The 12,751-nt window shown below is 42.9% G+C and overlaps 1 protein-coding gene across 13 annotated transcripts in view; it reads right to left on the reverse strand.

The window, feature by feature from the left end:
• Atrx (ATRX chromatin remodeler) overlaps positions 1 to 8,667 on the reverse strand; it is a 166,631-nt gene extending 157,964 nt beyond the window's left edge. For 7 of the 13 annotated variants that reach the window (XM_038316110.1, XM_038316102.2, XM_038316101.1 and 4 more), the window contains exon 1: positions 8,446 to 8,667. In XM_038316110.1, the coding sequence (XP_038172038.1) occupies positions 8,446 to 8,465 (20 nt within the window). In that variant the 5' untranslated portion in view covers positions 8,466 to 8,667. Of the gene's footprint in view, positions 1 to 7,908; positions 8,018 to 8,304 lie in introns of those variants that run through there. The other 6 variants (XM_038316105.1, XM_038316103.1, XM_038316111.1 and 3 more) reach the window with 3 other exon arrangements.
• Between the last annotated feature and the right edge of the window lie 4,084 nt (positions 8,668 to 12,751).

Genomic DNA, 12,751 nt, shown 5'->3' on the forward strand with positions numbered 1-12,751 from the left:
GGAGCAGACTGAGGGGCCACTGGCAGTGACACTGGGATTTATCTCTACTGCATGTACTGGCTATTTTGGATCCTATTCTTTTTGGATGGATACCTTGCTCAGCCTTGGGACCTTCCACAAAGAAAAAGTGCCTTACCCTCTCTTAGGATTACATGGGGGTGGGTTGGGAGAGTGTGTGGAGGAAATAGGAGGAGGGGAAGGAGTGGGAATCTGGATTGGTATTTAAAAAAAAAACCTGGCCGGGCGATGGTGGTGCACGCCTTTAGTCCCAGCACTCAGGAGGCAGAGGCAGGTGGATCTCTGTGAGTTTGAGACCAGCCTGGTCTACAGAGCTAGTTCCAGGACAGGCTCCAAAGCCACAGAAAAACCCTGTCTCGAAAAACCAAAAAAAAAAAAAAAATCTAATAGATTAAAAAAAAAAAAGCCAGAAGGAGGTAGCGCATACCTTTAATCCCAGCACTTAGGAGGCAGAGGAAGGGGGATCTCTGTCATTTCAAGGCCAGCCTGGTCTACAGAGTGAGTTGCAGGACTGCCAGGACTGTTACACAGAGAAACCCTGTCTCAACAAAAAAAAAAGAATGCCTATAATCAAAGCACCCATTTGAATACATAAGACCAGTGTCTGAAAAACGAAAGTCACAATTTTTTTTTTGCAGTGATAGGGATTGAACCCCCAGAGCTCCTCCACTCACACCATACAAGGGCTTTACCACTGGTCTATCTTTAACTGCCCTCTTTACACTTTTTCATTTTGAGACAGGGTCTCACTCAGCTGCAGAGATTGGCTCTAAATTCACTCCAAAGCCCTGCCTCTATCCTTGAACTTGTGATCTTCCTACCTTAGTTTCCCCCAATAGATGGGATTACAGGCCTGTGTGCTCAGGCCTAACCCCTGTCTTTCTTTTGACCCAAACCAAAACCAAAACATAACCAAGTAACTGGTATCTTAATGCTTTCAAGTCGGTGCACATGCTTGCACTCTCTCTCTCTCTCTCTCTCTCTCTCTCTCTCTCTCTCTCTCTCTCTCTCTCTCTCTCTCTCACACACACACACACACACACACACACACACACAGGCCTGCAACTAAACATATTTAAAATACTGGGTTACTATCCAATTGCTTGATAACGATCACCTTACCAGACTCTAATGTCTTCCTAAGACATTAACTAACATCTCTCAAATCAGAAAACTTCCACTTTAAGACTAGCCAATGTGGTGGCACACACCTTTAATCCCAGCACTTGGAAGGCAGAACAAGCACATCTAAGTTTGAAACCAGCCTGTTCTACATAACATGTTCCAAGCTAGCCAGGGTTACATGGTGAGACCTTGTCTTAAAATGGGAGGTTGGAGATAGAGAGATGGGTCATTGGTTAAAAGCATCATATATTGCTCTTCCAGAAGATCTGAGTTCAAATCTCAGCACCCATACCAGGTGGCTCACAGTTACTTGTAACTCCAGTTCCAGGGAGATCCAACACCTCTGGCCTATACAGGCACCACAATCATGAGCATATACCCACTCTCTCACACACAAATTCACAAATTATTAAGTAATAACATAAATAAGTACAATTATAAATAAATAAACAAAACCAAAAGTTAGGTCTTGTGATGCACCGCTGCCACCTCCTTCTGCCACTGCTGCTGCTGCTTTAGTGTAATTTCAGTGTGGGCCTTGGCCTCTTTTGTGAGGCAGCTTTCACCACGGCAGGCGAGAAAAATCAAAGCAGTCAAGACTGAGTACACAATCATATTAATCTAAAGCTGCTCTGGCGTAGGCTGGTTCTGTGGCACAGCGAGAGATTAAGAGGCCTCCATCCCTTGGCAAACTAATGAAAGCCGATTATGAACAACGGGGTTTGTTAATGAGGCAGATCAGTTTCTGATCTGATGGACAATCCACCAATGAAACAGACACACCTGCACAGTTGGAAATGGAGGCCAAACATAGAAACGATGCATTCCAACAACAGACAGGAGCTGTCTACTATAAAGGGACCGTCTGCTTTACTCCATAATTTGGTGAGACCAAGAATATATTCTCCAATCAAAAGCCAAACTTTGGTCCCACCACATTGTGAGAGCATGGTTTTCTCTATGCTTTCATTCACCTTCCCCAGTCCTTTATTGTACATAAAGTAACGGTGTATATGCACAAGCATGTTGTGCTTTTCTTTTCAAACTAAACTGCCAATATTGTTTTGGCTGACGTCGAATGGAGATGGTCTGGGGGAAGGTATTGGTTCTGGGAAAATGACCCCTTTCTCCATTAGTGGCAAGCTCATTCAGCTCTTTATATTCCAGGAAGTGACTTTGCTCTCGTCTTAACAAATGAAACAAACAACATGAAATTCCTTGCATACCTTGCTTGATCAGAGACGTTTAATGCTTTTCTTTCTTGTTGTAAAACAGATTTCTAACTCTTTTGTATGTACTGTTACATGGATGGCAATCTGTGTTTGAGTAGTGGTAAATTACTCTTTAAAAAAAAATCCTAGACAGTTTTCCCTTCAGGCCAAGCAATAACAGCCAGCGATGTAATTCAGTGGTAGAGTGGTTACTTTGCATACGAAAGGCCCTGGGCTGGGTCCCCAAGACTGGGTGGAGGGTATAACACATTATCAGCTGCTGCCTATTCTAGTAATCAGTTGCCATAAGGATTAGAATGGTATCAATCCTCTCAATACCAAGATCTCAACACCAATAAGTTTATTAGTTGACCAAAATTTTCCATGATTTCAAAAACATGAAACAACTCCATGATTTAAAATAAAACAGCTGTCCGGTGTGATGGTGCACACCCCTAATCCCAGCACTCAAGAGGCAGAGGCAGGTGGAGTTCTGGGAGTTCCAGGACAGTCAGGACTATTACAGAGAAACTGTCTCAAAAGGTTAAAAAAAAAAGGTTAAGAGACTGAAAGCCAAAAGTGAGGAAACTGTAATTCCAACTAGAGAGCTTGGGACAGTCTAGGCTACATAGTTTTTAAAAACAAAAAACATTTAAAAAAAACTGGCCAGCACTTGGGAGGGACCTCTATGAGTTTGAGGCCAGCCTGGTCTAAAGTTCCGGGCCAGACAGAAATAGAGCCTGTCTTAAAAAAATGTAAAGTTCTTAAAAGCTGAGCCATTGATTATTCAGTATATGACTCAGTCATCAGTTTAATTTTCCTTCCTCTAGCTCTTGCCTACTGGGCATTTTTCTACCACAGGTCCCTAAAACATTTGTTTTAAAAAAAAAATAACATTTATTAAGCTCTTCTCCTACCTAAAAAAAGTTCTGATGAAGAAAAACATCTGGAATTACTACACAAAAATCAAATTAATGATAAAAGTATAGCTGTCCATATTATATCTGTTTCACATTAAAAGATAATAAAGCCAGGAAGGGTGGAGCAATGGAGAAACTGGAACTGAGATTGATTTGGAACTGTGGGCTTCGTTCTCAAGCACTGTCTGTTTCTTTTGTAACTGTGATTGTTATGACTAGGGAGATTAGTGACACTTCAGCCCAAGGCAGTTCTCAGTACCCCATGGAATTCTTCCACAGCAATAACTAGGGAAGTACAGCTTTATTGATACTCAGACATATGGTTTGCCTTGGTTGGGGGGGGGGGGGTTCCCTTCTTCCTTTTTTTAAAGACAGGATTTCTCTGTGTAACTCCGGTTCTCCTGGAACTCACTCTGTAGACCAGGGTGGCCTTGAACTCAGAGATCCACCTGCCTCTGCCTCCGGAGTGCTGGGATTAAAGGCATATACCACCACCAGCTAGGCACAAGCACAATTTTAAATTAAAGTAATTCAATCCCTGAAGTCAGGAGTGGTGGCTCATACCTGTAATTCCAGCACTTGGGAGGCTGAAGCAGGAGACTGGTCATTAATAAGAGGCCAGCATAGACTACCAACCAAATTCAAGGCTATCATGGACCACATACTGAAACCTGTCTCAACAAAAAAGAAAAGAACAGAATACAAGCTGAGTTAAGGCTGGGTAGAGCACGATGGTGGTGGCATGCGCTTTAAACCCAGCACTCAGGAGGTAGAGGCAGGTGGATCTGTGAGTTTGAGGTCAGCCTGGTCTACAAAAACTAGTTCCAGGACAGCCAGGACTATTTCACTGAGAAACCCTGTCTCGAACACCCTGCCCCCAAAAAAGACTGAGTAGAATTCAGGCTCCACTAATTACAAGTTGTAAAACTTCAATCAAGTTCTGTTTCTATTTCCTCACCAGCAAAATGGGGAAGATGAAGTAGTATTCTGAAAATTAATCCCAACTATACATGCTGGGCCTTGCATACTTCAGCACTTTAGAGCTCCTGGAGAAAGCTGGAGTTTGGTTCTGGGCACCAACTGTCAGGTGCTTCACAACTGCCTGGAACGCCCGCTTCAAGGGACCCAACACCCTCTTTTCTGGCCTTGTGCTTGAGGAAGAATGGCCTACATAAGCTCATATATTTTAATGTTTAGTCATCAGGAAGTGACACTATTTGAGGAGCAGGAGGTGTAGCTTTGATAGAGATTTGAAAAGCACATGTCAGGCCCAGTGTCTGTCTGCCTCCCCGCCCCTTCCTCCCTCTCCCTCTCTGCTACTGCTCCAGCATCATTAATGCTGACAATGCTCCCACCATGATAATGGACTAACCTTCTGAAACTGTAAACAAGTCCCCAAAAAAGAGTTGCTGTGGTCCTGGTGTCTCTTCACAGCAATAGAACAGTTGGCACTGGCCACTCTTCCAGATGCCCCAGATTCAATTCCTAGACAATGCAGAGGGAGATCTGAACTGTGAGGGCCCAACTCAAGAAGTTTCAGATGACGGGCTAGAGAGATGGCTTAGTGGTTAAGAGCACAAGGTTCTGAGTTCCATTCCCAGCAACCACATGGTAGTCCACAACCATCTGTAATGAGAACTGGTTCCCTCTTCTGGCCTGCAGACATGCATGTAGGCAGAACACTGTATACTTAATAAATGTTATTTTTTTTCAAAAAAAAAAAAAGAAGCTTCAGATGGGAAAAATATTAGTAAATGACCTAGAGATCATTCTTGTGAAACTGACAATGTGAGTACTTTTTGCCCTTGTCCTAAAAATCTGCCTGCAGCTAAACTGAAGAGTTTTAGATTAATGCCACTAGCAGGTTTCAAGACAGCTAATCTTGACCATATGACCTAGAGTGGCTATTAGTTTTCACTCTTATGCAGATCTATGATGAAAAGGAACAAGCTAGACAAGGGGAGACACAAAATGTACAGTTTGAGGAGAAAAGGGGCACCAGGAAAGAAAAGCCTGATGCTAAATGGAATAAAGGGAGTGGGGACCTCAAAGCAAGACCCCACCCAGTTAAGCTAACTTGTGAAAAGGAATTAAAGAGAAATTTAGGCAGTGAAGGAAACCATCAGCAACAGAAAGCTGATGAAGATGTAACTGAATGAGGGGGCCATGTTCCAGCCCCAGCAAGCGGAAGAACTTATAGCTTTGGCCACATGGTTCAGGCTTTAGAGTCAAGGATACAAGAAAGAGGCTATGGCATCTTCCTGCATGGAAGCCTAAAGAAGCCATTGTGTGAACTGTAAAGGTGAAGCCTGGATTACCTTGGAGATCCCAGAGATACTTGGAGAGCCAGAGCCTTGGGACACCTGCTGAGGACAGCTGCTAACAGAGAGGAACCAGCCCAAAAGAAGTGTGTTGCAGGCAACAAAGCTGCAAGGAGTTGGAGACCGGAAGAATGCTCCTCACCAAGATAATAAACTAAACCTCTAAAACTGTAAGCAAGTTCCTAATCAAACGTTTAAATCAGAGTTGCCATGGTCATGGTGTCTCTTCACAGTAATAGAACAGTGACTATGACAGGCCTCTTCCAGCACCCGCACAAATGTATATGTATATACACATACAAACACATAAATAAGATACACCTTTAAAATAAAAATATACTGTTGCCTGCCAAGATGGCTCAGTGAGTAAAGGTGTCTACTGCAAGACTGAGGACCTGAGTTCTATCCCCTGCACCCACATGAAAGAGGAGAACACACTCTGACCCCTGTAGGTCTCACATATAAACACACACTAAATAAATGTAACTTTAAAATGTGTTATTTATGCAAGGACAACAAGTACTCAATTTTAGTTATGATTATCGTCATCACCAGGATCAAAAAAAAAAAAAAAACCCTCAAAACTAGTAAAAAAAAAAAAATAAAGAAAACCCCAGCATTAAAGCAGTAGGCATAATTTCTTCATCCTAAAGAAAGAGGATGTGGTTGTATCAAATACTATGTAAAAGTCTCAGAAACTGGAAAAACTGAAACAGGAAGATCTACTGGGCCTAGGAATTAAAGAGCCAACCTGGTCAACACGGTAACATTGTTTCAAACTAAAGTACACTAAAACTGGGGTGCAGCTCAGCAGGGAAGCAATAGGTTAGCAATTCACAAGACTGGATTCACTCCCCAGGACCGCTGCTAAGAGGAAGGCTAGGCTAATAGAACAGGTGGTAGCATGCTTACTTAGCATGCACAAAAGTCCTGGGTTCAATCCCCCAGCCCAGCAAAACCCAGCACGGTGACATGAAATGCCAGCTCTGGGAAGTTTATGATCTTCCTTCACTACACTGTTCAAAGTCAGTTTAGTTTACATGAGATCCTAAATAAATAAATAAATAAATAAGAAAAAGGAGAAAATCCAAATAAATAAAGAAAAAGGAGAAAATTCAAATAAATAAATAAATAAATAAATAAATAAATAAATAAATAAGAAAAAGGAGAAAATCCAAATAAAAAGAAAGAAAGAAAGAAAGAAAGGAAAGAAAAATGAAGAAAATCCAAGGAAGACCTATTTGTTTCCTTTGATACAGTTTTAGGATGTTGACCAGGCTGGATTTGAACTTGTGAGATCCAAGATTGTTCTGCCTCGGTCTCTTGTTAGCAGAGGATACAGGCAACACCTGTGTTTTCTGTTCAGGAATTTTCAATTTTAAGTCAGGCTGGCTTCAAATGCAGCTTCACCCTCCACAAAGGCACAACTATGGTTTTAAATATAACTAAGAAACTAAAACTAAATAAAATGTGGAAATCATACAGAACTGAATGCCTGATAATAACCTGCCAATACTTCCCAATACCCCATAAAGATTTGTATTACTTGAGTCAATTAACACAAATTCATAAAGCAAGGCAAAGATCTTTACACAACTAAGAGCCTGTATTTTAGAACCAACGTATATTTTCCCTAAGTAAAAAGAGCATCTATGCGCTGCTTGCTGAAAATAGGCTGATAGGCTCGTTCTCAAATTCTACAATCTAAACTGCTCTAAAAACATGCTGTCCTAGTAGTAATTCAAAGGCACATTTTGCCAACTATAAATGCAATTATGATCCATGCTACCTGTAATTTCATTTTGCCTCTGGGTACCAAGCACGCATCTCATCTGAGCAAAAAAAAAAAAAAAAAAAAATCAAAATGAAAAGTCAAATATTGAACTGCCCAGAGAAAGGTAACTGCATAAAAGCGGTATACATTTCAGATCAACTACTCAAAACAGTCAAGAAGCAAACTGGAAACGCGTGAAAAACAGCCTCCGTCTAATTAAAACGTTTGATTAGTAAGATAGGGCCTGCCGGGCACAGCTACCTTTGCAATAAATCTTACTTCTGGTGAATCCCCGTTAACCGGCTCATCTCTCGTGGAACAAATAAATAAAAACATGACCTAACTACTCCCCCAAAATATGCCCCAAAAGCGGGGAAAACAACTGATGTCCCGCTAAAAACCGGACTTTGCCAAAAAGTAGTACGCCAGGCTTCTCAGAAAGCAAAAGCATTAGCCTGCCCCCCTCCCCCGCCGCCGGACGGCGGAAAAAAAATTCCCAGGATACCCTCCAGGATTTGGGGTGAGAAAGAAGATAATACCTTTGGGGCCAGCGTCCTTGCCCTCCAACCTCCAAAGCTCTGCCACCGCAACTGCGGGGAGCCGAGGATTTCCCGTGGCGACTGCCTTTAGAGCGAGCTCGTCCCAGGATCTCACTTCCTCCCGCCGCCCCTCCCCCGCCCCTCCCCCGCCCCTCCCCTCCCTCCCCCCACCCGGCACAGTCGGTAGGCCCAAAGATTAGGAAGAATGACCGCAAGCGCCCAGCGCCCGCGACTCCCCGGCCTCCACACTGCAGCCGCGGAGGCAGGAGCCAAGCAGAGGCTCCCGACTCGGCGCCGGCGGGAGGCGGAGAAGTCACGGCGCCACGCAGGCCGCCCCCGACACACACCCCTAGCCCCGCTTGGGGCTCCCCACCACACTCCCCCAGCCCCGCTCACCTAGAGGGAAAACGATGCCGCTGACCGCGAAGCCGCGCGCGGGCCTAGGGCGCCTAGCGCACGTCTTTGCAAACACCCCACTCGAGTGGAAGGCTCCCGGGAGCAGAACGCCGGGGCCCGTGACAAGGGCTTGCGTTTTACCTCATGGGCTCAGCGGTCATGTTTTTGGCTCGGACGCCTGCTTGACTTCGGCTACCCTTGGGTACCGATCCTCGTTCCCCAGCACCTGATCCCGAACGCAAAGTACTGGAAGCTTAGTAGTCACCGCAGCTGCTGCTGGATCTTCCCCACAGCTCAAAGGCCGTTGCCGCTGCCGCCGCCGCAGGAGCCGCGGAAACAAAGCGACGCCGCCGCCGACGCCATTTTGTTGGGCCGAGGCTCAGGCAGGAGAATTGGCGCGTCCTCCCTATTCCGCTTTCCGTCATCTATTGGCTACCTCTGCCAGAGCTCAGTGTCTTATTGGCTACGGGAATTCACCTTCTTTGGGGGCCTGTTGCTAAGGCGGTCGACGTCATTTGATTCAGTCCACCTTTTCATAGAGGGTCCAGTTCTTTCCTAGCTGACCTCAAAGTACCAGGGATATATCTTGACTTTATCCTAAAAACACTCTGTTGATCCATCCTCTTTACCTCCATCTAATTGACGAAACAGTGACACCCCATTTATGTTTATTGAGAATTTACTATAGGTCGACCCCTTCTGCAGATGCTTTATCTGAATTATCTCATGCAATGCTTGCACCCTCCAAAGTAGACAGACCTAACATTTTCTGTGTAAGGAAACCAAAGCACAAATTCTTCATTCAACCAAACACTCATCTGGGGGGGGGGGGGGAGAAGACATGCTCTTGTGCTGTGTTGAACTCAAGGCTTTGTGCATGCTAAGGAAACATTGTATCAATAAGCTACATACGCAACCCCATGCTCTTAATCATTAACCTCTATAAACCACCCAAAATATAAATGCTTTCTTTCCTTGATCTTGTAATGCCCTTGGTTTCTCTCCTACATGTTTTATGCATACTATTACCTTGCCGGCATGCTTGCACCTATGTGCATTTTTACATTTGGGGGGAAGGGAGTGAGAAAGGTTCTCACTATGCTGTTCTGGTTAGGCTGCAACTCACTATGTGGATGAGGCTGTCTTCAAACTTGCAATGACCTTGCCTCCCAAGTGCTTAGAAGACAGATGTGCCCCCATCACACTTATGGATACTTAAAGATACTTAAATGTATATGATCAGCCAGACATTGGCATGCAATTCTTAAAAAAAAAAAAACCACTTGGGAATGTGGGTATTATATTCTTTTGGTTTTAAAGATTGATTTATTTGAGCCGGGCGGTGGTGGCACACGCCTTTAATCCCAGAAGCAGGGGGATCTCTGAGTTCGAGGCCAGCATGGTCTACAAGAGCTAGTTTCAGGACAGGCTCTAGAAACTACAGGGAAACCCTGTCTCGAAAAACAAAAAAAAAAAAAAAAAGATTTGCTTTATTTTATTTTGGATGTATGTTTGAGTGCCGTGCACAAGTCCTCACATTCCAACAGAGGGTGTTGGATCCCCTGGAATTGGAGTTGCAAGTAACAGTAAACTTCTTGATGCGGATTCTGGGAACAGCAAGTGATCATAACCACTAAGCCGTCTCTCCCACCTCTAGCATAATTTTTTTAATGAACAGAAATTGATGACATTTCAAACCACTTTTAAATGTTCAAGATCCACTACCAACTGTAAAAATCAACCTGTTGTTCAACAACTTTCATACATTAAACATCACTTAAACACAATTTACGGGAGTCATGTTCTTCCTCCTTGAGAAATAAAGTTAACCTGAAAGATCCATTTCATCACAACAAACATGCTTGCCATTTAACAGACACAACTATGGAAAAATAGTAAATAGTCTATTATTTTAATCTGAATTAATTTTCATTTGTTTCTTTTTGTTTTTGCTTTTTGTTTTGTTTGGTTGGTTGCTTTGGGTTTGGTTTTGGGGTTTTGGTTTTTTTTTTTTTTGAGACAGGGTTTCTGTGTATTTTTGACTGTCCTGGAACTAGCTCTGTAGACCAGGCCAGCCACAAACTCACAGAGATCAACCTGCCTCTGCCTCCTGAGTGTTGAGATTAAAGACATGCACCACCACTGTCTGGCTCAGAATTTTTTAAATGTAAAATAACTATGTTTATGAATCATAAGAAAGATAATTTCTTTGCTATTAAAGGGTACCTAGAAAATTGTATTGAAATACTTGTAATATAATCACATTCAGTCATGATAATCTACAGTTTTCCAACCACAGTATTTTAAGGAAAAAATTATCAGTATATAACCCCTTGATAACATTCTTCAATTGGTCACAGAAAGCAGCACATGAATCTCCTTGGTTGTTTATCCATAAATGTGGAACTTGTCAATTTTTGTTTGTTTTGAGGGAAAAAGAAAATAAATTGCCTGTAAGACAGAAAATCAAATAAACAGTTATTCGTAGTTTTTAATAAGCACCTTCACAAAACCCAATCCATATGAAAATATTTTTTTATTTAACTTCTAGAAAGTATCCAAAAGACAGTTTGTCTTACTCACTATTCTAATTCCTGTGAAGAGACACCATAACCAAGGCAACTATTATAACAGAAAGCATTTAATTGGGGGCTGGCTTGCAGTTTCAGATGTTCAGTCCATTATCATGGCAGGAGCATGGCAGCATGCAGGCAGACCCTGGAAGAGTCGCTGAGAACTACATCCTGATCTGGAGGGGGGACGGGGGGGGGGGAGGAGGAGGAGAGGGGGAGGGGGAGGGGGGAGGGAGGGAGAGAGAGAGAGAGAGAGAGAGAGAGAGAGAGAGAGAGAGAGGAGAGAGGAGAGAGAAAGAGAGAGAGAAACACTGCTCCTGGCTTGGGCTTTTGAAACCCCAAAGTCCAGTAACATACTTCCTCTAGCAAAGTCACACCTACTCCAGCAAGACCACGCCTCCTAATTTTTGTAATAATTTCAAGTGATACCACTCCCTGGTGACTAAACATTCAAATATATGCGTCTATGGGGTCATTTTTATTCAAAATACCGCATTCCACTCCTGGCCCCCATAGGCTTCTAGCCAAACCATAATGCAAAATTCATTTTGTCCAACTTCAAAAGACCTCATAGTCTATCACAGTCTCAACATTGTTTAAAAGTCTTTTCTGAGACTCATGGCAATCTCTTTTTTATTTTTTTTATTTTTTTATTTTTTGAGACAGGGTTTCTTTGTGTACCCTTGGCTATCTTGGAACTCATTCTATAGACCAGGCTAGCCTTTAACTCAGAGATCCTCCTGCCTCTGCTTCTCAAATGCTGGGGTTAAAGGTGTGCACACTGCCCAGATCATGGCAATCTCTTAACTGTAGCCACCTATAAAATCAAAACCAAAAAGCAGACCACATACTTTCAACATACTATGGCACAGAACATATATTATCACTCTAAAATGAGGGAAAGAAAACATAGTAAGGAAATACTGGACCAAAACAAGACTGAAAACCAGCAGAACAAACTCCAAACTCTGTGTTTCCATGTCTGATGTCCAAACATGCTTCAGATCTCCAACTCCTTTCAGCTTTGGTGACTGCAACACCCTTGGACTGATTCCGCTCCCTGTTAGCAGCTCTGCTTGGTAGTTATCCCATGGCTCTGGCATCTCCAACATCTTGGGGTCTCCAAGGCAATCCAGGCTTCGCCTTCACAGTTTCATACAATGGCCTCTCTAGACCTCCAGGCAGGGACACCCCTGCCACACACCTGGCCTCAGTGGTTTTCTTTAACCATAGAGGGATACTCCTCAACTCCTTTCTTATATCCTTGACTCTAAAGCCAGAACCACATAGTCCAAGTTGCCACGTTCTCCTGCTTACTGGGGTTGGAACATGCTTCTTTTTGTTGTAGATATACATACTAATTACAAATTACTAATAACAACACAAGAATTACAATAACAACTTGATCAATACTAGGCTGTCTTGAAATCTCTTTTGTCAATGCTATCAACCCAAAACTCTTCAATTTATCATCAGGCACATTTTTAGGACAAAGGCAAAAAGTACCCACATTCTTTTCCAAAATTCCCTAAGAACACTAATTAAACTCAGTGAGTACCTGAGTAGAGTGCTTTAATTCCAGGACTAGAGAATAAACAGAGGCAGGTGGATCTCTGGGGGTTCAAGGCCGGCCTGATCTTCATAGTGTGTTCCAGGACAGCCAGGGCTACATAATAGAGAGATCCTATCTCAAAATAATGTGAGAGGAAACACTTAGGAGGGTAGTTGAGTGAGAGATGAATGAGAGCAAAGTATAATGACATATATGTATGAATATGCTATGGTGAAATCCATGTTTGTATGCTAACCTAAGAATTAGTACAAAAGGGAAAGAAAGAATTATATCTAAAAGATGTAAGAGAAAAAAAAGCTTA

This window comes from Arvicola amphibius, chromosome X, assembly GCF_903992535.2.
Source record: "Arvicola amphibius chromosome X, mArvAmp1.2, whole genome shotgun sequence".
Taxonomy (NCBI): domain Eukaryota; kingdom Metazoa; phylum Chordata; class Mammalia; order Rodentia; family Cricetidae; genus Arvicola; species Arvicola amphibius.